We start from the raw sequence: 26,243 nt of genomic DNA, 5'->3' as shown, positions 1-26,243 counted from the left end.
AGCTTGGTATTGGCGTAAAAACAGAGAGGTAGACGAATGGAATGGAACCAAAGTCCCTGATATTAACCCACACACCTTTGAACACCTCATCTTTGACAAAGAAGCTAAAACTATACAATGGATAAAGGAAAGCATCTTCAACAAATTGTACTGGAGTAACTGGATGCTGGCATGTAAAAGACAGCTGATAGATTCATACCTATCACCAAGCACAAAACTTAAGTCCAAGTGGATCAAAGGCCTCAACATAAATCCAGTCATACTGAACCTCTTAGAATAGAAAGTGGAAAGTACCTTTGAATGAATTGGTACAGAAGAGGGCTTCCTGAACATAAAACCAGAAGCACAGACACTGAGATAGACAATTAATTAATGAGAACTCCTAAAACTGAGAAGCTTCTGCAAGACAAAGGACACAGTCAACAAAACTAAACAGCAGCCCATAGAATGGGAAAAGATATTCACCAACCCCACTCTGTCAGATGCTGATCTCCAAAATTTATAAAGAACTCAAGTGTACAAAATACCAAAATATCCAATTAAAATGGGATACATAACTAAATAGAAAATTCTAAATTGAGGAGTCTAAAAAGGCTGAGACACATGTAAGAAAGTGTACAACATGGAACAACATATTGCCAGCCTACAATCCCACCGCCAGAGGTTCTGTGACACAGGGAGTACCCTAAGGGTGATACGCATGGTAACCAGGAGAAGGATTTTGGGAGGAGATCTCCTAATTCTATGGGGATCAGAGGGGGTGGGAGGAGAGAGGGAGATGGGAGAAAGAGAGGGGAAGTAGGGGAGAGCACTAGAGAGCAAGAAGGTTGAGCAAGTGTAAGAATAGAGGAAAGAAGGTTGGGAGATACCAGAATAGAGGGAGCAATTATAAGTTGGAGGAGAGATCTTGCACTAGAGAGATCTTCACAGATCTAGAAAAAATGACATCAGCTGCCATTAAGGTTAACTTAAATGCCCTCCCCTGATAATGAGATTGATGACTTCCTTATATACCTTATATACCTTATATACCTAGAACCCTCATCCATTGACTGATGGAAACAAGCAGATACCCACAGTTAAAATCTAACTGAACGCCTGTAACCCAGTTACAAAGAGGAGTGATGAGCAAAGGAATCAAGACCAGTCTGGTGAAACCCACAGAGGCAACTAACATAAACAAGGAATACTGCTTGAACCCCCAGACTGATGACTGACAGACCAGCATGGGAATGATCCAGACACGCTCCCCCCTACCTGGTTGTCAGAGAAGAGGCCTCGGCAATTTATGGGACCTCTGAGAGTACATCAGTATTTGTTCCTGGCATACAAATGGACTCTGGAAGCCCATTCCATATGGAGGGATATGTCGGGAGCACCTAGGCCCTCCCAGTGGTTATATGACAGACTCTGAAAATCCCTCATGGAAAGACTTACCCTCCCTGGGGAGCAGAAGGTAGATGGATTGAGATGAGGTATTGGGAGTAATGGAGGGCTGGGGGAGGAGGTAGGGAAAGAAAACAGAGTAATACATGTAAAAAAGTTAATAAAATATATAAAAAAGAAAACAGACACCTTAATAGAGAGGGCCCTCGTAGGTTCACAGAGAAATCTGGCACTATGGAAATGTCCGGAAATCCACAAGGATGACCCCACTTAAGAATCTAGCAATAGTGGAGAGGCTAACTTAAATGCCATCCCCTATAATGAGATTGATGACTACCTTAAATGCCATCATAGAGCCTTCATTCAGTAGCTGATTGAAGCAGAATCAGAGATTCACTGCCAAACACTGAGCAAAATTCCTGAAATACAGATAAAGAGAAGGTAGAGTGATGAGCAAAAGGGTTAAGACCAAGTTGGGGAGACCCACAGAATCAGATGGTCTGAGCAAGGGGTTGCCCATGGACCCCAGTCTGACAGCTGGGGACAAAAGTGTTTATCCCTCATGCAGGAATGGTGTTTGGGATCCCATTTCCCCTTTAGGGAATTTATCTCAGCCTAGATACATGGGGGAGTTCCTAGGTTCTGCCACCAATGAAGTAACAGACTTTGATGAAGCCCCATGGAAAGCCTCATTCTCCTGGGGTGTGAATGTGATGTAGGGTGGGGTGTTGGTAGGGGGCATGGAAGGATGGGAGGGAGAGAGAACTGAGATTAGTATGTAAGATAACATTTTTTAAATTTAAATAAAAATTTATTTGAGAAATCATGTTTAACTGATTATTATTATAACACAAACCTGTAAATCATTCAAACATTCTGCCAATTTAATGAAAACAATTATATGTAAATATCAGTTACTAGGTTAATAGATCAACTATCATATAGAAACTCACAATTAATTTATATTTCTATATTTCATTTTTTGTTAATTGGAGGTTTTCATGTATACACATATGTACTCATATTCACATGTGTGTGTGCACCCATGTGGGATTGTATATGCATGCAGTTGTGTTCATGAAAGTAGGGGATTCATGTATTCCATGCTGACTGTCTTCCTTTATCATTTACCCTTTTATTCACTAAGGAGAATGCTCTCACTGAACTCAGACCTAGATGATTCTATCTAGTTTAGTTAGTACTTTAAAATAGGGAAGAAAGTTTAATATCCTGTCTCTGCATCTGAGATCCTGGGATGACATGCAGTGCAGTTAGAACACCTGCTCAACTTTTTCTGTGGATTCTTGGTTTACAAACTATCATTCTCATGGTTGCAAAGCAGGTGCTCCTTCCAAGGAACCATCCCTATAGTCCTAAACACATTTTTTATAATGTTTACATTTTTTAAAACTACAAAAGGTTTCATCAAGAGTATTAATTTGAAACTGAAATGTATACCAATACAAAATTTTATTTATATTTTAATAATACTCAACATGGGAAAAGTGGAATGAAGTATATACATCTGTAGTCCCTATCCAATCATTATTAATTTTTGCTGTAAGTAAGCTCATTTTGTACGCAATGATTCGTCATCACATTCCCAAAAAGAAATATACCTCGAATTTAGCTATATGACTCATAACTTCTTTCACAGATGGTTTGCTCGTCTGAATGACACTGTTCAATCTTGCTTCAGTCTCATTGGTTGTTTCTTCATTTATATGTTTATTTTATTTAGAACTCCAAGCGTTAATTTAGACAATGTGTATTTGTCCAAAACCTCATCTACTTAGTACAGATTTTCCAGTATAGGCTTTTAATAAATGTCTTACTGAGATTTCAACTTATTATTATTTATTTGAATGTTTTCTATTTCAGTTGATGTGTGATCTATTTAATAATTAGAATTAATTTAAATAATTTTACAGATCCAGAGAAAAATCTATAAGTAATTCCTATCACTAAAGTAATTGGCAAAACTACAAATATATCAAGAAAGCAAACTGTTAAAACCAAGACTTCAAGAATATAAAGCGTGAAGTAAAATACTACCAAATGTACCATTGTTCATTTCTCCCTAGGCATAATGTCACAGTGTCATTGTTTTTTCTCTCTACATTCTGCTTGTGTTCATTACAAGCATCACTCACACATGAGCTCATTTTCTTTCTTTACTTGGGTCTATCTTTCTTCCAATAAATGCCTGTAAAGTCACAATTATCATCACAAAATATATTGAAAATGTTTACACCATACTTTTAATTCATTCCTAGGAGAATTAGGTATGGGCTCACAGCCAGCCTAAACAGAGAGTTGAAAACCAGACTGGTATATAAAGTGAAATTCTTCCTCACCATCAAAATGGCCTTCCAAAAGCTTAGTTCATTATGAATACATAAGACATGAGATATGAGTCAAACAATGTAAGCACTCCTGGACCTGGGTAAAAAAAGGTCAGTCATAATGTGCTTGATTAATATGTTCTATGTACTATACTTAATCTCTGCAACAGAAATAATGAAAATATGATCACATTACAAGTTATTTAATCAAAAATATTATGTGGGCTAGAAAGATGGTTTTAAGATCAAACCACTTCTTGCTATCTTTGTCAACTGAAGTTCACTTCTAAATACCCATTTTAACTTAGTAAAAAATATAAATCAACAGTCAGTTTGTCCAGTGCACAATGATAGTATTTCAAACAGCATCCTTTCTATCTAAATATATATTATTTACTTGGCTTCCAAAAATATGAGTCTAACTATATTTACAGTTTCATTAGATATTTTATATTACAACTTTATAAGGATTTAAGCCAAAACAACCAAGTTTATGTCATAAAAACTATTATAGATTTATAGGAGTTATGTGTTAGTTACTTTCTTCATGTGATGAAATATCTAACAGCAAATAATTTGAAAGAGGAAGGTAATTTGGGGTTTGTTGTTTCAGGGCATAGGTCTAACTTGGATCACACTTACTAATAAAGGTCACCCACATTTGCACATAAGTAAGCAAGGAAAGGAAGATGTCAATGATATCCAGAGTGCTTTCCCTTTCTATTAGTTCAACTAGTCTGAGACACAAGCCCCTGCAATAGTTTCTTTTGGGGTGAATCTTCCCTCCACAGTTAAAGCTCTCTCAATATGCCCTAAAAAGCATATCTAGGGGTGTATCCTAATGTTTCCAAGTGCAGTCAAGTTGACAAAAAGAAGATTCATGAATGGGACAGACGTATTACACAGTGTGCAAATAGTACTTTTCAATAAATCAGTTATCATATATGCATAATTAATGCCAAATTTCTCAACATATTTTCCCCTTGATTAACATGTCTCCTACTTTTTGTGTCTTTTATAATTTTATATTAAAATAAAACACACAATTACTTTTGACATGACATAGATAATTTCACTTTTGACAACTCAACTTTTTCTCAATTATACAAGAGATAAGAAATTCTTTTTTTATATTTTTTATTATTCATTTTTAAGTTTAAATTTAGATTAGAAACAAAGTTGCTTCACAAGTCAGTTCCAGGTCCCTCTCCCTTTCCCTCCCCTCCTCCCGTGCCCTCCCCCAAACACCCCATTGTCCCCTCATTTCCCCAGGGAGGGTGAGGCCCTCCATGGGGGTGTCCATAGTCTGTCATTTCATCCAGGGCAGGGCCTAGACCCTCCCCCCAAGAGTTCAGGGTGAGAGTGCATCTCACATTGTTGGATGGGAGTCCAAAGTCCGTGTGTATACTCGGGATGAGTACTGATCTAATTTTTCGCAATTATCATACAAGAGATAACAAATTCTTACATTAGAAAAATGAATATCAGTTGAGAAAGGTTTTTACCTGCTTGCAGGTGCCACATTTAGTCGACAAGAAAAATGATATCAATTTACCCATTTAAAAAATTGTTGCTAAGCAGGAGAGGGCATTTGTTTGTATGTCTCCAGCATCATTCTGAGATATAACAGTTACATTTGTCCCTCCTCTGGAAACTGAAGTAAAAGCCAATACAAACAGGTGTTAACTGTGCGAGGATGATGGACCCTTACTCTTTAAATAAATCATGTTTTTAATAAAATGTACCAATATTCATATCTTTGATGTTTAAGTTATAAGGGATGGTCAGTTTTCTTCAAAGATGACAGCTTTGTTGGATTACTTACGTTCCAGTGAATGTCTCTAAACAGATGCCTCTTCTGGAAACACCTAATGGATACAGTGGCTTTAAAACAAGATTGCATGAGGAGTACGAAATGAAATTCAGGGAGGACTGGGAATAGATTTTATAGGGAAATAATTGGCATGGTTATGAAACTCTCAAATAATTTCTAAAAGACTTAATATGCATTGATGAATTTCAAATATCTCAATAGCATTTCAAACTGTTTTGTTTACTACTAATAAAAACCTTACACATAATAAAATGAAGAGAAGGACCCTCTTAACCAATAATTTGAAGCAGTGATATCTTCGCAGATTGCCCATGTCTACTTCTTTTATTCACAGACCTATGTCAAAAATAGTAATGGGAGTTTCCTGAGAAATAGAGCACACATGCGCATACAGAGTGGCTAAAATTGGAATCTCTTCTTGACAACCCCTTTCTTCGTAACTTGGAAAAAACAAGAAATTCTGACCGATGAAGGTTCTGTTTCCCAGACTCTCGGGCAGTGGGATAATAGACTGGCAATACCCTGATCCATGTCTAAAATCCATGAGTAAGTTCATACCATGGAAACAGAAGCAGAAATCCACAGCTAAAAACTGATCTGAACTCCTGGAATCCAGAGACAGAAATGGAGGACTGGTGAGCAAATGTGTCAAGAATGGGCTAGTTTAACCCACAGAAACAGCTGACCTGAACAAGAAGGAATTCTTGAAACCCAGACTGATAGCTGGAAGGCCAGCGTGGGGATAATCCAGATCCCTTGATTGTGGTGTCAGTGAGGAGTCCTAGGCAATTTAAGGAATCTTGGGTGGTAAATCAGTATTTGTCCCTGGCATACAAATAGACTTTGGGTGCCCATTCCACAATGAGGGATGCTCTCTCAGCCTGGACTCTTGGGGAAGGCTCTAGGCCCTGCCCTGGATGAAATAACAGACTCTGGAGATTCTCCATGGAGGGTCTCACCCTCCCTGGGTATGAGAGCAGGGATTGGGTGAGGGACTGGGAGGCCTGGTGGGGGGTGCAGGGGAGGAGGGGACTGAGAGGGAGTTAGGATTGACATGTGAAGCAACCTTGTTTCTAATTTAAATGAAAAAAGAGAAATCACTAAAAAGAAATTCTGTTTAGAGGATTGAAACAAGGTGTCAGTGGGAGCTTAAGGAATGGCTCAGTGGTTAAGAGTGCCTGCTGCTTTCCAGAGGTTCAGTTTTCAGCAAAATGGTTGGACAGCTCAAAACCACCACAGTTTCTGCAAAACAGGGCCCTCGGTAGTTACATGATATCTCTCTATTCTATCTATATAGATAGATATAGATATATAGATATGACGTTCTCTTCTGGCCTATATGAGCACTAGGCATGTATGTAAATACATGTAGACAAAACACCCAAACATATAAACTGAGGTAGAATTACATTAAAATTAACTTCAGTGTCTAATTTCAAGAAATTAAATTCAAAGCAAGACAGTTGAAAAGAAGAAATAGCAGACATTTTGGCTCAACAGCAATTCTGATACTTTGGCTCACTATAGAAATGCAATTCCAGATTCACCACCCATCACAGAAGAGAAGCTGTCCTACCAATAACTTTCTTCAGTGCCTCCTTCATATCCCTGTTCCTCAAGCTATAGATAAAGGGATTCATCATTGGTGGAACTATGGAATACATTACTGAAGCCACTGCAGTCTCCCTGGGTGAATCTATTACCTCTGAAGTAATGTATACACCAAAACCAGTACCATAGAACAAGAAAACAACTGACAAATGAGACCCACAAGTAGAAAAGGCTTTATACCTTCCTTCTGAGGATGGCATTTTCAATACTGTAGACACAATGTGAATATAAGAGAAAATTATTCCAAATAGAGGAAGACCAGCAAAAACAGAAGCTGTGGCAAATATCAGGGTGATGTTAATGAGGCTGTCAGAACAGGCCAACTTGATGACTTGTGCAATTTCACAGAAGAAGTGGAAGATCTCCAGGTCAGTGCAGAAGGACAAGTGCAGCATCATCAGACTGTGCAACAAACCAGTCACAATGCTAATGAATAGAGGGATAAGAACCAGAATAACACAGAAGCAGGGGTTCATGAGTACTGTGTATCTTAGAGGGTAACAAATGGCTACATAGCGGTCATAAGCCATTACTCCAAGGAGGAAGCACTCAAAGATGGTACAAACTGCAACAAAGCAGCCCTGACTGAGGCACCCTGCATAAGTGATCCTCTGATCCTGTGTTTGTATGTTCACCAGCATCTTTGGAACTGTGATGCTGACTAAATACATATCATTAAATGACAGATGACATAGAAAAAAGTACATGGGTGTGTGGAGATGGGAGTCACAGTTGATAGCCAACAGTATAAGAATATTTCCAAAGATTGTCATCAGGTACATGCATAGGAAAAGGGTAAAGATGAGGGGCTGCAGCTCTGTATCATCTGTCAGTCCACGTAGAAAAAAATCAGAAGTGACGGATCTGTTTTTAACATCCACGTCATACATGAATCTTATGGAGAAAGAATTGTAAAAAGTTATTGAAACACATGATCTAAAAGCATCATTATTAAATGATATTTGTTAGAAAATGACCTTGTGTTCCTTGGTCTTTCCAATTTAGCCTTCAGGAATAGTATATGAGGATGTTAGTTTGAATACAACATCACAAATTTGTACTTCTTATAGGGCTACCTAGTAATTAATATGCATACATAATGTCCTCTCCAATACCATCACAAGAATTCATGTGCATGCTTGAGTAAATATTAACAGTCATTGTATTTTAAATGAGGCTTTTTGTGCTCTGAATGAAATGGCATCTGCCATTATAAGGAGAACAAACAATGATACAGACTGATTTTCAGCAGAAAGATTTCTGGTAATGAATAAGTCAATAACAGGAGGAGATTTGTGTGGAATTGTTTCTAATCATCTTATGTATGCTGTTCTGACTCACCAAATTGATAATCTCCTAATACAACTTCTTTCATTTTGAAAATTAGTCAGTTGTAAGGTCTGTATTTCTTGTTTAGTATCAACAAAAGTCATGTAAATATCTCACCTTTATGTTGCAAATGGAAGAACTCTCCCTTAGAAATTCAAACATTCAGAATGAAGTAATAGGTTCCTGCTTAAAGATGAATTGTGTCTGAAACAAGCTCATGATACTTCAAGACCCTCTGAAGATCTTTGTAGTAGGTCAAAAGCCCCAAATGCTTTAATCTCTTCACCTCTGGAGACTCAATGTCAAAAGCTGCTAATTAGAACAACTACTCTATTTTTATTCTAAGCCCAGGAGTTCATATCCTTTAAGATAAGACTAATGGTAGTTGAGAGTTTTGGACCTTTGATTCTCTGACCCTGGAGACCAGCTTCTCACAACTGATTTTCCCCTCACACATTAGCATTACACATATAAATGATACCACTGCTCCCATAAACTTCTCACATCCCTTGTAAATTTCTTTACAAACTAAATGTCCGTTATTTATTACACATTAACTTTTAGCCTGTCTCCTCTTCTATTTTTAAAACTATGTTCTGTCTATGTGTATAAAACTGTAAGTGTCCAAGTTTCCAATTATCATAGAAATTAAAAGTGACATTCCCTCTTCATTATCTTTGTTGACTGAATCCTAACTTTTGTCTTTTTCTGCTATATATTTTTTGTCTTTTTCTTGTGGTCATTGCTGATAGTAAAACAGCCTTCAAGGACCATGACCCCAAACACTGAGCTTGGGAAACATCAATTATTTCGCAACTGTTTGCAATTATTTTTCTCATGTTAATTTGGGGATTTATTTGTTTGGGACTGTTAGCCTAGATTTTTTGAAATTTTGCTTAGCTGGTTCCTTTTGGCTATTGTTTTATTCAGAGATGAACCACATTCAGAGAACAGTAAGGAATTTGGTTTATACCCTTAAAGCAAACAAACAAATCAGCCTTGTAATTCATCTCTTCCCATAGGCTTTTTGTAATGGTGGGGGAGAAAATCAGTAATACTTTCCACAATTCAGCTGTGTTCCAATTCAACTAGTTCTAAGACTTGTGATGTATCTCCCCCATGTGTGAATCCCTGCCTCTGTTTCTCACTCTCTCTCTCTCTCTCTCTCTCTCTCTCTCTCTCTCTCTCTATCTCTCTATCTCGTGTGTGTGTGTGTGTGTGTGTGTGTGTGTGTGTGCACTCCTCTCATTCTTGGGATGTCTGTACTCAGGAACACATGGAAAGTCTGAGGCTAAATATTGTCTGATAGATCTATCTTTTCCTCCTTCACAACCATCTGGGCTAGGACATTAAATCATAACATGCAAGCCATTTGCAGCCCATATGTGCTAAGCTAGTAATAACCAATATATACATACTCAATTTTACAATACAGATTATGATAGTGACCTCATAATATATAATATGTAAGTATTCCTAGCTAAATATTTTAGTAGTGTGACATCATCTATAATATTAAAAGCATGACATTATTGAGAAAATAATTTTATACCTTCATTTGTCATTATCATATATAGTATCTTTATTCATTCAAGAAGTCTATGAACTAAATTTGAGAGATTATTTGTTTGTTTATTTTTGGTACTAGAGATTTGTATTAGGATCACACAAAAAAATCTACCTCATGAAGTTTAGCACTGAGTTACATAAACACACACACACATACACACACACACACACACACACACACACACACACACACACACAATTGCCTAGGATGTGCCTGAAGCAAGTTTAGCTTAGTCTGCTCTCAATACATAATCTTAGTGCTTCATTATACTAAGTAGTTAGGTTATACATCTATCCAACTAAAACTAGCTGAAGTGGTAATTAAAAAACTAAGCAAACATACTTCATTAGAGTTCTTATATATACACATTTCATCTGACTAGACCTCAGACATCATTTTACAGGTGTTATACTTTTAATATAATAGAGAACATTTATACGATTATTGGGAGTTTCCATATGGACACTCTGACCAACAATTTGATTAGATATAACCCATATATTGCACTGCAGATTTCATTTGTTGGTGAGGAGTGACTAGTTTTGTGTTTGTCTCCCCTGATGTTTCTGATTTCACTTAGTTTGCCTTCAAATTTGCACATATTTTAAAAAGATTCTACTCTTGTAGGTTTGCATATGATACATCAAATGTCTCTTAGTTTTAGCTATCCCTATCTGTATTCCCTCACCCATCCCCTCCCCACACTCATTTGTTCCTCCCATTACAGACCCCTCCTTTCCCATGTATCTTTAATTTTATATTCTATTTTTTCTTTCTCAGGAGGTCTTTCCATTACCTTGCCTCTTATTTATACTTAACCTCTATGGTTGTAGCTTGCTTCTGTTTTATCTTTGGCACAGTGACTACCCCATAACCTACTGCTATTTCAGCCAGCAACTGTGACTCTGCAGTTGCTGTCCTGCTTCCCTGGAAGCAGGCCAGCTGCTCAGGCTACAGGCTGGCAGTAATTCTGTTCCTGCAAGCATTGTCTCTGCTGCTAATGCTGCTAAATTTAGTTTTAAATAAATCTCTATTATCCTATTTGTAGGTAGGGCTCAAGATTCAAAGCCAGGGTGGGGAGGACCTGTTAGCTCAGAGAGGTTGAGTAGCACATACGTACATTTTTCTTCTTGCTTGCATCTCCAAAAGAGGGAGAGTACCCTTCTGTTCCATGAAAAGAAAAAAGCCACACCACTCCAAATTCCTCCCTCCTACTTGTGCTCCTTGATCTCTATTTCTTCCAGATGCCCTTTGGAGCTCTGTGATTACTTTCTGTCAATTATATGCTAACTCAGCCTCCTGACCCAAGGTTAATTTATTTAATTAATTCAAATATATTCTTGAGGCTCACAGTGTGATCAAATATCCCCTAACATTTCTCCCTTTTGGATAAACAAAAGGAATAGTTTTAACTCTAACACAGTAAAACTATATACATTAAGAGCAATTATTAAGTAAGGATTACATTACAATTTCCAGTCTATTTGTATTTGGCGTGTGTATAGAAACTACTCTATTTTCTATCTTATCTTGGTGAGTCCAAAGTTTTGTACCTAACTCACTTTCTATTCTAACTTGTATTACCAACTCTAAGTTATATTGTTAGAACTCAAAGCCTTTTCTTTGATGAACAGTTTAAGTTTCTATGTCTCTTATACATTTATACAACTTTTGTGAGTTTATATACTGAATTTGGTAACAAGGAAAATTGTAATTATAACTATTTTTAAAATAGTAAATCTTTCTAAGGATTGTAGCTTATCAGTCAAATTATCATATTTGTTACAGTTATCAAACTACTTTTAAAGATAAAATATTAATTGTCAAACTGATAGTAATTACAACCAACATTATATCAATTCCAGATAAGTCATTTTTCCCTCATTTAAATTTTCCATTTCAGGCAGAACCACCAGAGACCTGAAGACTGAGCACTGTGGATCCCAGCCTGATGGGATTCAGCCCACTCAGAGACTGCCAGTGTCCAAGTCGCATTCTCTACCCACAGGACAGGCAAGGTAAGCATGGGTCTCTCTGAAGCCTCCTTCCCAGTGCCCTGAGCAGAATCACTGGAGACCTGGGGACTGTGCAGCAAATCCCAGCCTGACCAGCGACTGCTAGCACCATAGTCTCTTTCTCCATCCACATGGCTAGATAGGCCTGGGCCTTTTTACAACCCGCTTTCTGGTGACCTGCGCTCAACAAGCCTAGCAGAGGGTACTGCATATTGCAGACCCAATCCCAGCAGGAGGCAGCCCACCCAGAAACTGCCAGAGTCCAATTCCCATTCTTCACCCATGGGACGATGGGGGGGGTCAGCCTACCCAGAGATTGCCAAGATCCTGATACTTGGACAGCCTCCATCCATGAAAGAGGAAAGTCACTAGGGTATTGGACCTGCTACCAACCACTGGAAAGGAACCGTGGTCACATACCCACCAGCAGAGGAAGAGACTCATTCTGCACTCACAGGAAGAGATGATGGGAAGAGGACAATATAAAAACACACCCACCTACAGAAAAAACCAATATGACACCACTATAACCTAGAGAATCTCTGCCCGTAAGAACTGAACAACCATTGCAAATGAAGCACATGAGAAAGCCCTTGAAAACAACTTCAGGAAAATGGTAGAGGCCTTCAAATAGGATATTATCAAATCCCTAAAAGAACTGGAAGAAAAACATGCAAAAAATTTAAGAAATGGAGGGAAAAAATACAAAAATGCAAGAAATGGAAGAAAACACAAACCAAAAAATCCAACAAATGCAAGAGAGGAAAAGACAAAGCAAAAATTGCAAGAAACAATTCAAACAGTGCAAGCATTGAAAGCTGAAATAGAGACAATAAAAAAACCACTCTGTGAAGGAATGTTGGAAATTGAAAAGTTGGGCAAATGATCAGGTACTAGAGATGCAAGCATAACCAACAGAATAAAAGAGATGGAAGAGAGAATATCAGGTGTTGTAGATACACAAGGGAAAATAGATTCATCGAACAAAGAAAATGTTAAGTCCAACAAATCCCTAAAACAAAATATCTAGGAAATAGATCAAATCAAAGAATAATGGGTAGAAGAAGGGGCAGAAAACATGATCAACAAAGTCATAGAAAAAAATATTCCAAACTTAAAGAAAGACATACCAATGAAAGTAAAAGAAGCCTAAATAACACCAAATTGACTGGAATACAAAAGGAAGTACTCTGGACACATAATAGTAAAAACCCTGAAAATACAGATTTAAGAAAGAATATAAGAGCAGCAAATAAAAAAGGCCAAGTACATACAAAGGCAAATTTGCCAGAATCACACCTGACTTCTCCATGGAAACTCTGAAAGCCAGAAGGTCCTGGATAGATATTCTACCAACACTAAGAGACCATGAATGCCAGCCCAGACTGCTATACCCAGCAAAGATTTCAATCACTATAGATGGAGAAAACAAGATACTCCATGACAAAATCAGATTTAAACAATAAGTATCCACTAACCCATCTCTAAAGAAAGTACTGGAAGTAAAACTCCAACCCAAGGGAGTTAACTACAAACAGAAAAACATAGGCATAGATAATCCCACCTTACCAACAGCCAAAAATAGGAATGGAATTCCTCACATAATTCCACCAACAACAACCATTCCAAGTGAAAGAAGAATGAGTAATCAATGGTCATTAATATCCCTCAATATTAATGGCCTTAACTCACACATAAAAAGACACAGGCTAACAGAATGGATTTGAAAACACAAGCCATCCTTCTGCTGCTTAGAAGAAACACACCTCACGCTCAGAGACAGACAATACCTCAGAGTTAAGGGTTGGGAAAAGATTGTCCAATCAAATGGACCCAAGAAACAAGTGGGAATAGCAATCCTAATATCTAACAAATTATATTTTAAAAATAAAATCAATCAAAAGAGATGAAGGAGGTCATTCCATACTCATCACAGGAGAAATCCACTAAGATGAAGTCTCAATTCTGAACGGCTATGCCCCAAATACAAAGGCATCTACGTTAATACAAGACACATAACTAAAACTCACTACATATAGAGCCCCACACACTTATAGTGTGAGACTTCAACATCCCATTCTCTCCACTAGACAGGGCTGCCAGAAGAAACTTATCAAAGAAACAAAGGAACTAGTAGAAGTTATGACCCATTTGGGATTAACAGACATCTATAGAACAATCCATCCAAATAAAAAAGAATATAACTTCTTTCCAGCACTACATGGAACCTTCTCAAAAATTGACCACATACTTGAAAACATATCAAACCTCATCAGGCACAAAAAAAAATTGGGATAACTCCATGAAGCTTATTAGACCACCATGCATTAAAATTAGAATTCAGCAACAACACAAATTGCAGGAAGCCTACAAATTCAAGGAATTTGAATAATCCACAATTGTACCATTCCTGGGTCAAAGAAGAAGTAAAAAAATTAAAATCTTCATAGAATTCAATGCGAATGAAGACACAACATACCCAAACTTATGGGACACTTTGAAAGCAGTGCTATGGGGAAGTTCAGAGCACTAGTGCCCACATGAAGAAACTGGAGAATAGTTATACTAGAGAATTAACAGCACAGCTGAAAGCTCTAGAACACAAAGAAGCAAACTCACCCAGGAGGAGTAGATGCCAGGAATTAATCAAAATGAGTGCTGAAATTAATAAAGTAGAAACCAGGAAAACAATACAAAGAATCAATGAAATAAAGACTTGGTTCATTGAGAAAATCAACAAGATAGACAAACTTTTATCCAAACTTACCAAACAGCAGAATTTGAACAGGTAAATTAACAAAATCATAAACAAAAAGGGGGATATAACAATGGAAACTGAGGAAATTCAGAGAATCATCAGGTCATACTTTAAAAACCTGTACTGCACAATATTTGAGAATCTAAAGGAAATGGACAATTTTCTGGATAGCTATCACTTTTCAAAATTAAATCAACAATAGATAAGCAATTAAAACAGACCAATAACTCCTATGGAAATAGAAGCAGTCAGCAAAATTCTCCCAACCAAAAAAAGCCCAAGGCCAGATGTCCTCAGTTCAGAATTCTACCAGAAATTCAGAGAGCAGCGTATACCAATTCTTCTAAAATCATTACATGTAATAGAAGCAGAAAGTTTTTGCCAAACTCTTTCTACAAGGTTTCAATAACCTTGATCCCCAAGCCACATAAAGACACAACTAAGAAAGAGAACTTCAGACCGATATCCCTCATGAACACTGATAGAAAAATACTCAATAAAATATTGTGCAAATCGGATCCAAGAACACAGCAGAAAACTCATCCACCATGACCAAGTAGGCCTCATCCCAGGGATGCAGGGATGGTTCAGCATATGAAAATCCATCAATGTAATCTGCCATATAAAAAAACCTGAGAAACAAAAATCAATTGATCACCTCACTAGATGTTGAAAAAACCTCTGACAAAATCCAATACGCCTTCATGATAAAGATCTTGGAGAGATCTGGCATAACAGGAATATACCAAAACATAATAAAAACTATATACAGCAAACCAACAGCCAACATCAAACTAAATGGACAGAACCTCAATGTGATTCCTCTAAAATCAGGAACAAGACAAGTCTGTCCACTCTCTCCACACCTCTTCAATACTGTACTTGAAGTTCTAGCTAGAACAATATGACAAAAAAGAGATCAAGGCGATCCAAATTGCAAAGGAACAGGTCAAACTTTCACTATTTGTAGAAAATATGGTACTTTACATAATTGACCCAAAAAATTCTACCAGGGAATTCCTGCAGCTGATAAAGACCTTCAGAAAAGTGGCAGGATACAAGATCAATTCAAGAAAATCAGTAGCCCTACTATAAAATAATTGAGAAGAATTGGTATAAGCTATTCTCTGAATTTCTTGTCCTTTTTTGGTTAGGAGAATATTGATGTCTGCTTCTATTTCAATAGGGGTTATGGGTCTATTTTAATTCCTTATCTGTTCTTGATTTAATTTTAGCAAGTGATAAAAGAGCTACAATAAAAGGGCTGAGAAAGATATCAGAGAAACATCGCCCTTTAAAATAGCCGCAAACAACAACAACAAAAAAAGCCTTGGACTAACACTAACCAAACAAGTGATAGATGTGTATCAGAAGAACTTTGAGTCATTAAAGAAAGAAATTAAAGAAGATTTCAGAAAAATGAAAAGATCTCCCTTGCTCTTTGATAGGTAGGATCAACATAGTAAAAATGGCAATCATACAGAAAGCAATATACAAATTTAATGCAATCCCTATTAAAATCCCACAAAAATTATTCACAGACCTTGAAAGGATGATCCTCGACTTTATATGGAAAAACAAAAGACCCAGGATATCCAAAAGAACCCTCTTCAACAAGGCAACTCCTGGGCCATCACCATCCCTGACTTCAAGCTGTGTTACAGAGCTATAGTCCTGAAAACAGCTTAGTATTGGCACAAAAATAGACAGATAGGCCAATGCAATTAAATTGAACACCCCAACATTAACACATACATTGTGAACACCTGATCTTTGACAAAGAAGCTAAACTTATACAATGGGAAAAAAGAAAGCATCTTCAACAAATGGTGTTGGCATAATTGGAGGCTAACATGTAAAAGAATGCAGATAGAACCATGTCTTTCACCATGCACATAACTTAAATCCAAACAGATCAAAGACTTCAACATCAATGCAGCCACATTGAACTTGTTAGAAGAGAAAGTGGGAGGTACCCATGAATGAAATTGTACAGAGGACAGTTTTCTAAACATAACTCCAGTAGCACAGACACTAAGATCAACAATTAATAAATGGGACCTCCTGAAACTGAGAAGCTTCTGTAAGACAAAGGACACTGTCAGCAAGACAAAAGGCAACGCACAGATTGGGAAAAGATATTCACTAACCCCACATCTGACAGAGGGTTGATCTCCAAAATTTACAAAGAGCTCAATAAGCAAGTCTCCAAAACACCAAAGGATCCAATTAAAAAGTGGGCTGCAGAACTAAATAGAGAATTTTCAATAGAGGAGTCTAAAATGGCTGAGAGGCACTTGAGAAAGTGCTCAACATCCTTAGCTCTCCAGGAAATGTAAATCAAAACAACTTTGAGATACCATCTCACTCCTGTCAGAATGGCTAAAGTCAAAAACTCCAATGACAATTTATGCTGGAGAGGATGTGGGGAATGGGGAAGACTCCTCCACTGATGGTGGGAGTGCCAACTTGTACAGACACTTTGGAAATAAGTATGGAGATGCCTCAGGAAAATGGGAATCAATCTACCACAAGACCCAGCAATTCCACACTTAGGCATTTATGAATGTGCACAAAGATGCACATTCATAAAACAAGTATGTCTGTTCCACTATGTTCATAGCAGTATTATTTGTAACAGCCAGAACCTGGAAGCAACCTAGATGCCCCTCAATTGAAGAGTGGATAGAGAAAATGTGGTACATTTACACAATGGAGTACTATTCAGCGGAAAAAACATGGAATCTTGAAATTTGCAGGCAAATGGATGGCACTAGAAGAAACCTTCCTGAGTGAGGTAACCCAGTCACAAAAAGAAAAACATGGTATGTACTCTCTCTTTTATGGATATTAGACATAGATATGGGGAGTGCCAGCCTACAATCCAATTACCAGAGACTCTGGGAAACAGGACCTTCATCTAATGACTGATGGAAGCAGAGGCAGACTCACACAGCCAAACACTGAGCTGAACTCAAGAAACCCAGTGACAGAGAGGGCGGACTAATGATCAAAGGGGTTAGACTGGGCTGGTTTATCCACCAGAAACAATTGACCTGAACAAGTGGTAGCTCTTGAAACCCAAACTGATGGCTGGGAATCCAGCATGGGACAGATCAAGACCTATGAATGTGGGTGTCAATGAGGAGGCCTAGGCAATCTATGGGGTCTTGCATAGTAAATCAGTATCCCTGACATACAAATGGATTCTGGATGCCCTTCCCACAATGAGAGATGCACTCTCACCCTGGAACCTTGGGGGAGGGTCCAGGCCCTGCCCTGGATGAAATTACAGACTATGGATACACTCTTGAAGGACCTCACCCTCCCTGGGGAAAGGCAGAGATATTGGGGGGGATTGTTGGGAGGGCATGGGAGGAGGGAGAGAAAAGGAGAGGGAACTTGGAGTTACATGTGAAGCAACCTTTTTTCTAATTTAAGTTTAAATTTAAAAATAAAAATTTTGAAGTTGAGTGGGGTAGAGAGTAGAGGGCGGTAGTCGGGGGTGGTGGGAGAAGGAGGAGGAGGCGAATCACTTATAAATGGCGCCCAAGCAGGACCCGAAGTCCAAATTCCAGGAGGGCGAGAGAGTGCTATGCTTTCATGGGCCTCTTCTCTATGAAGCAGTGTGTAAAGGTTGCCATAAAGGACAAACAAGTGAAATACTTTATCCATTACAGTGGTTGGAATAAAAATTGGAATGAATGGGTTCCAGAAAGCAGAGTACTCAAATATGTGGACACCAATTTGCAGAAACAGCGAGAGCTTCAAAAGGCCAATCAGGAACAGTATGCAGAGGGCAAGATGAGAGGGGCTGCTCCAGGAAAGAAGACTTCTGGTCTGCAACAGAAAAATGTTGCAGTGAAAACAAAAAAGAACAAGCAGAAAACACCCGGAAATGAAGATGGTGGCAGTACCAGTGAGACACCTCAACCTCCTAGGAAGAAAAGAGCCCGGGTAGATCCAACTGTTGAAAATGAAGAAACATTCATGAACAGAGTTGAAGTTAAAGTGAAGATCCCTGAAGAGCTGAAACCATGGCTTGTGGATGACTGGGACTTGATCACCAGACAAAAACAGCTTTTTTATCTTCCTGCCAAGAAGAATGTGGATTCCATTTTGGAGGATTATGCGAATTATAAGAAATCCCGAGGAAATACAGATAATAAGGAGTATGCTGTAAATGAGGTTGTGGCAGGGATAAAGGAATACTTCAATGTAATGCTGGGCACTCAGCTACTCTACAAATTTGAGAGACCACAGTATGCTGAGATTCTTGCAGATCACCCTGATGCACCCATGTCCCAGGTGTATGGAGCGCCACATTTACTGAGATTATTTGTGCGAATTGGAGCGATGTTGGCCTATACACCTCTAGATGAGAAAAGCCTTGCTTTATTACTGAACTATCTACATGATTTCCTCAAGTACCTGGCAAAGAATTCTGCAACTTTGTTCAGTGCCAGTGACTATGAAGTGGCCCCTCCTGAGTACCACCGGAAAGCCGTGTGAGGGGCCTGCTCTCTCTCTCACTCGTGCTTGGATCTCTGTAAACAGTTTGGTTCTTAGTCCTTCTCTTGTACAAACGATGTACTTTGAAGACCATTAGTGTATAACAGAATTGATGTTTGTTTTCTGTTTGATTTTAAACAGAGAAAATAAAAGGAGTCAGTGCTCCTTTTCTTCTTTCTTTTCATTTCAAAGTTTCTACCAGTGTATTCAGTGATGGACAACAGAGAGACATGCTGTAGAGTGTTTTATTGCCTAGTTGACAAAGCTGCTTTTGAATGCTGGTGGTTCTGTTCCTTTGACACTACGCACTTTTATAATATGTGTTAATGTTCTATGACAAAATGCTCTGATTCCTAGTGCCAAAGGTTCACTTCAGTGTATATAACTGAACACTCATCCATCTGTGCTCTTTTTTTTTTTAATGGTGATTAAAGAGCCCATCCTTTGCAAGTCATCCATGTTGTTCCTTAGGCATTTTATCTTTGCTTAATTGTTAAAGAATGGTGGCTCGTTTCATGGTTTTTGTATTTATGTCTAATGCACGTTTTAACATGATAGACGCAATGCATCGTGTAGCTACATACAGTTTTATGGAAAAGTCAATCTTGTAGGAGTTGTTTTTCAGATCTTCAATAATTTTTTCTTTAAATTTCAAAAAAAAGATAAATAAAAATTTTGAAATTTAAAAAAAGAAAACCCTTTGCTTAATTCTGTATCTACCTTTTTTAAATATCTCACTTATTCATTTTCTTGATGTCTGGTTTTATTGGTGTGTTTTGGGTCCTTGCATACTGTAGCCATCAGCACTCTATCAGATATGTGATTAGTAGAAATTTTTCCATTCTGTAGCCTGACACTTTGTCCAAATGATGGTGTCTTTGCTATACAGTAGCTTTCTAGTTTCATGTGATTCCATTTCTTAATTGCTGATCATTGTGACTGCACTACTGATATTCTGTTCAGAAAGTCTTTTCCTGTGCCAGTGACTTTAAGATGATTCTCACTCTGTCTTCTACAAGACTCACTGTGTCTAGCTTTGTGTTGAAGTCTTTTATCCATTTGGAGTGCAATTTGTTCAGGGTGATAAATATGGATATATTTACATTCTTCTACATGCCTTAATCCAGTTTAGCCAGCACAGTTTGTTGAATATAGTGTCTTCTTTAAAATGTGTCTTTTTAGATTCTCTGTCAAAAATAAGGTGACCATAGATGTGTGGATTTATGTTTGGGATATCAATTAGATTTCCTTGTGAAAGGTATCTATTTTATGACAAGACCATGCTATTTTTATTTCTATTGCTCTGTGGTGCAATTTGAGATCAGAAATAGTAATTTCTACTAGAGTTTCTTGGAGTATTTAGAATTGTTTTGACTCTCCTGTATTTTTTGTTTCCATATGAAGGTAAAAATTGTCCTTCCAATTTCTGGGAAGAATTATGTTAGAATTTTCATAGGCATAGTATAGAACTTGTAGACTGCTTTTGCTAGGTTTTAAAATTTTGCTATATGACTCATACTAAACCATGAAAATAGGTGATATCCCCACCTTCTTAAGTCTTCTTCAAATTCTTGTATGAGTTCTTAAGTGTTTATTTTACAAGTCTTTCAATTGCTTGATTAGAATTACCATAAGGTAAATTATTTGAGAATATTGTAAAAGATACTGTTTCCCTAATATTTTTCTCAGACTGACTTTTGTGTATATAAAGGTTAATGATGTTTTTATGTGTTAATATTTCATGCTGCTGCTTTACAGAATGTAGTAGTGATCTGCAGATGTTCCCTAGTAGAATTCTCAGGGTACTTATATATAAAAGCATATGATTTATAACTCACTATAGCTTAGATTCTCTCCTATTGAATTCCCTTTGATGTCCTTAATTTGTCGTTTTGATCCAGTTAAGAATGCTAGTACTCTCAACTGAAGAGTGGATAGAGAAAATGTGGTACATTTACACAATGGATTGCTTTTCAGTGGAAAAAAACGATGGAATCTTGAAATTTGCAGGCAAATGGATGGCACTAGAAGAAACTTTCCTGAGAGAGGTAACCCAGCCACAAAAAGAAAAACATGGTATGTACTCACTCATTTATGGATTTTAGACATGAATCAGGGGTGCCCCAGCATGCAATCCTACTGCCAGTGACTCTAGGAAACAGAACTTTCATCCAGTGACTGATAAAAGCAGAGGCAGATACCCACAGACAAACACTGAACTGAACTCCTGGAATCCAGTGTCAGAAAGGGAGAACTGATGGGAAAGGAGTTAAGACTGAGCTGGTTTAACCCTCAGAAACAGTTGACCTGAACAATGCAGAGCTCTTGGACTCCAGATTGATGGCTGTGTGGAAAGAATGGGACTGACCCAGACCACCTGAATGTCAGTGAGGAGGCCTAGGTAATCTATGGGGCCTTGGGTAGTATTTATCCCTGGCATACAAATAGACTTTGAATGCCCATGTCACAGTATGAGAGGCTATATTAGCCGGTACTCTTGGGGGAGGGCCTAGGAGATACAACATGGAAGGCCTTACTCTCCCTGAGAATTGGAGTGGAGATTAGGTGGGAGACTGGGGGACCTGGTGGGGAGGTCAGGGGAGGAGGGGAGGGAGAGGAAGCTTGGATTGACATGTGAAACAATATTGTTTCTAACCTAAATTTAAAAACTAATTTAAAAGAATAAAATAAAAAGAATATTTATACTAAGTTAAATATGTGAGAAACAGTTGACATCCTAGACTTGTACTAAATTTTATTGGAAATGCTTTGATTTCTCTAATTTAAAGTTTATATTGCCTGTGAGATTGTTTTACATTCTCTTAATTATATTAAAGTATGTCTTTGGACTCCATAATCGTTCTCAGAATTTTTGTCTTGAAATGATTTAGAATTTTCTAAAAGACCTTTTATGCATCTAATGAGATAATCATGTGATTCCTGTAATTTTCATTTATTTATTTAGTGGATTCTGTTTATTGATTTATGGATGGAAGTGGGAAGTACATAGATCATGCCAAGTAAGGTTATATGACTGAATAAAGTACCTAAATTGCTTAAAGAAATTAGTGGCATCATTTGATAAAGAGTACAAATATTTCTCTACCTAGTAAAGATCAAACAAATAGGAAGGAACATGGATATAGAGAGAACCTTGAGAACCCACCACCTCCCTGTGGGGGTAGATTCCATCTTGGTGAGACCTGATGGGAAATATTTGGGGGGAAGGAAAGGAAATGGCACTCAGGTAGGTGATGGAAGTTGGTGGACCATAGATAAAGGAAGGTATAGTGCCTGTAGAAATTGAGGTATGTGACAAATATTTGGAGATGTTTTTGGAGAAGGCAAGGAAAGTAGTGACCAAGGAGTCTGAGGAAAGGATTGAGGAGCTATTAGTGGTACCTGAGGTCTTGATTTTGCCTGTGGTGAGCCAAGGTTTTGTATGTCTAAATCAAAGGCAAGGGGAGCTGTGTGCTCAAGACTATGTTAGCCTTGTAAAGAGCTTTGGCCTGTTCAAGTAGGATTTGATACGTGTGGAAAGAGATGTAGAAGGAGAAAGGGATGCCTTAAATGTAGGAGATTTGGATGATTTGGCAGCATATTGGCAAAATGTTGTTAAGAATTGTGAAAATTTGGATGTTAAATGTGTCATTTAGTGACCACTGATGCTGATAATTGCTTGTATTGAGCCAAGACTGTGTTGCAGTAGAAAATTACATGGCATGATTAATGAAATCATAAACTCCAAGAGAGGAAAGAGGTTTGAGAAGACAGGAAAGAAAAATGGAAGCATTTGACTTATATTGATAGGATCCTAAGGTCAGTGAAAACAAGGAGACTTGAGGAGGTATGGATGGAAAAGGAATCCCAGTATTATGGCAAAAACAGTAGAAAACAATGAGCTAAAGCCTTTGCCTCCAAGTACAGTCACTGGAGTGTGTGATTAAGAGACCAGCTAGAAGGAGACCAGCAATGCATATAAACAGAAGAAGATTGGAATTACAGATCATAAGGATGGAACAGTGAGATATAGTGAGCCTCAGAGTACAGTAGGACAGAAACTTAATCAAGGAAGAGAAACTCATAAGTGCACTAACACAGAATCTTGATCAAGAGGGCATGACAACTGGATTGCGGTTTCTCAGTAAAATGCCCAGACCATGAAATATAGGCATTCCTCATCTAGTTCCCAGAAAGCCATAGGGAGAAAAAGTCTGGGATATCTGCATGACTTTGTAGGAAAATGGAAAACACTAATGTGACTCTGTAGGAAGCATACTCAGAAAACTCTGGAGGGAACTTACCCAAGTACATGAGGGAAGACAAGTGGCTAAAATAGGTAGAGGAGAGTAACTCTTTGAAAGATGGACTCTAAAATTTGGACTCAGGTATATTGACTAGCAGAGGCCTACAGAGATAAATTATTCATACCACAGGATGGATGAATTGAAAGTTTTTGGTTGAGTTAAATAAAGGATCAGGTGCCCAAAGAACTCAGGAATATCTTCCTGGTCTTGGCACCAAATATAACTAGGAGCAACAAGAAAGCACTGGACATAGCCAAACTCCATGGAAAAGAAAGATCATATTTAATGAAAAACTACCAGCCCACCTCAGATAGTAGAGGACAGGGCCAAGCTGGGAAAGTTTGTTTGATTACATAGGGGAAAATGGGGAAGGAGGTACCTACATATTGGAATAGCCAGGTAGGGTTGCAATGGGCATTCTGGACATGCATCAGATGTGGTCAAAAGCATTTGGGTGCCAACTGGCAACATCAGGAAAGTTAATGTGTGAATGTGGAAGACATGAGTGCTCAGCCAGCCTTAAGGACTTCAAGTTTACATGGATGTTTCTGTCCTGCACAGTCCCACAGTCCTTTAGTCCCAAAAGAAACACACAGAGACTTATATTAATTATAAACTAGCCAATGGCTCAGGCTTCTTATTGGTTAGCTCTCTCTTAATTTTTAACCCATTTCTATTAATCCTTGTATCTATGTGTGGTTTGTGCTTGCCAGTTATGCCCAGACTTCTGGTATCCTCAGAGTGGCACGGCATCCCTCATAACATTTGCTCTCTGTGTTTCTCTTCCTAGGAGTCTCCTTCTCTAGTTTCCCAGCCTATACAGCCTGCCTACATTCTGCATGTCCATTGACCAAAACAGCTTTATTTGTCAACCAATAAGAGAAATACATATTCACAGCATACAGAAGGATGGTCCCCAACAGAGAAGTAAATTTTGAGACCCTAGACCCTGAAATCAACACTGACATTTTGGTCTGCCTGTCTTGGAGACCAAACAATAAGGATCCTAGAAAGTCCTTTGTCATTTCATTATTCAGATATTTGGAAGAACGTGGTTCAGAAGAATCTGATGTTCTGTATGATAAATAAATAGGTTTCCTTGATTCATCCTAGAATATCTAATAAAAAAAGAAGTGATAAATCATAAAGGAGATAGTATCCTACTGATTAGCCTCTTCAAGGCTTCCTTCATGTCTCTGTTCCTCAGACTGTAGATAAAAGGATTCAACATCTGAGGGACCACAGAATATAACACTGAAGCCACAGCAGTCTTCCTGGATGATTCTGTTACTGTTGAGCTAATGTAGACCCCAAAACCTGTTCCATAAAATAAGGAAACAACCGACAGATGAGATCCACAGGTAGAAAAGGCTTTATATCTTCCTTCTGATGATTGCATTCTCAAGACAGTGGATGCAATTTGACTATAAGACAAAATGATGCCAGAGAGAGGAATACCACCAAATATGCAAGATGAAATATATATATAAGTATGTTGTCAATAATAGTGTTGGAACAGGCAAGTTTAGTAATCTGTGTAAGTTCACAGAAGAAATGTGGGATTACCAGATCTGTGCAGAAGGACAAATGTAACACCATTAGACCATTCACCAGGGAATTTGCCATGCTCCCCATCACAGAAATTGTTACCATTAGGATACAGAGGCAGGGGTTCATGATGATCCTATACCTAAGTGGATGGCAAATAGCAGCATAGCGGTCGTATGCCATTGCTGCAAGAAGACAATTTTCCATGCCAACAGATAGCAAGACAAAGCAGACCTGAGTCAGGCATTCTGCATAGGTAATGGTCTTTTCTTGTGTGTTTATATTCACCAGCATCTTTGGAATTATGCACGAGACTAAAAAGATATCATTAAAGGAAAGACAAGAAAGAAAGAAATACATGGGGGTGTGGAGATGGGAGTCAGAGCTGGTAGCCAGGATTATCAGCAGGTTTCCTAGGATTGTAACAAGGTACATAAAAAGAAATATACCAAATATGATGAGTTGTAGGCATATATCATCTGTGAGTCCCAGGAGAATAAATTCTGAAATAACTGTTTGATTTACAGATTTCATGTTTGTAGTGAATCTGATGGGAAAGAAATGGGGCAGAAATACAAAAAAAAAATTTCATTAACAGCAGAAATATCTTAAGTGAAATCACTGGAAAACCACCTCTGTCAACACCTTGAGTTTGATCTTTAACCTCCCCAACCATGAAAAAATAATTTCTTACATCAGCATTCCCATTTTGTATTCTATTGTAGTTCACAAATCTTTGTCCTAACATGAATATAAGAATATACCAAATGGAGTCTGGAAAGATGGTACATTATGTTAAGTGCATGTCACACAAGCATAGGGACCAGAGCTCAAACCATCAGAATCCACAGAAGGGACAGCTGAGTAGATGGGCCCATCTGTAATTGCAGCCCAGAGAGACAAGACAGGAGATCACTAGAGCAAACTGGCTACTGGGATTATCCATTTAATGACCGTTGGAGTTTGATTGAGAGACCCTGCTTCATATAAATAAGGTAGAGGACCTATTAAGTGTTGGTCTTGGCAGC

General features: G+C 38.0%; 2 protein-coding genes and 1 pseudogene across 2 annotated transcripts; 1 reads left to right on the top strand and 2 right to left on the bottom strand.

The window, feature by feature from the left end:
* Positions 1 to 7,118: 7,118 nt before the first annotated feature.
* Positions 7,119 to 8,075, bottom strand: LOC121135881 (olfactory receptor 7G2-like). Its single transcript, XM_040735272.1, has one exon. It carries the CDS (start codon positions 8,064 to 8,066, stop codon positions 7,119 to 7,121), a length of 948 nt encoding a protein of 315 aa, XP_040591206.1. The 5' UTR covers positions 8,067 to 8,075.
* Positions 8,076 to 18,375: 10,300 nt separating this feature from the next.
* On the top strand, positions 18,376 to 19,544 carry LOC121135874 (mortality factor 4-like protein 1). The gene is given in 2 exon segments (XM_040735254.1): positions 18,376 to 18,473; positions 18,475 to 19,544. Coding segments are annotated over 2 exon segments (969 nt in total). The 5' UTR covers positions 18,376 to 18,390; the 3' UTR covers positions 19,361 to 19,544.
* A 5,264-nt stretch (positions 19,545 to 24,808) lies between these two features.
* On the bottom strand, positions 24,809 to 25,761 carry LOC121135877 (annotated as a pseudogene).
* Between the last annotated feature and the right edge of the window lie 482 nt (positions 25,762 to 26,243).

This window comes from Mesocricetus auratus, unplaced genomic scaffold (assembly GCF_017639785.1).
Source record: "Mesocricetus auratus isolate SY011 unplaced genomic scaffold, BCM_Maur_2.0 Super-Scaffold_100044, whole genome shotgun sequence".
Classification (NCBI taxonomy): Eukaryota; Metazoa; Chordata; class Mammalia; order Rodentia; family Cricetidae; genus Mesocricetus; species Mesocricetus auratus.
This window is presented reverse-complemented; position numbering and strand designations above follow the sequence as displayed.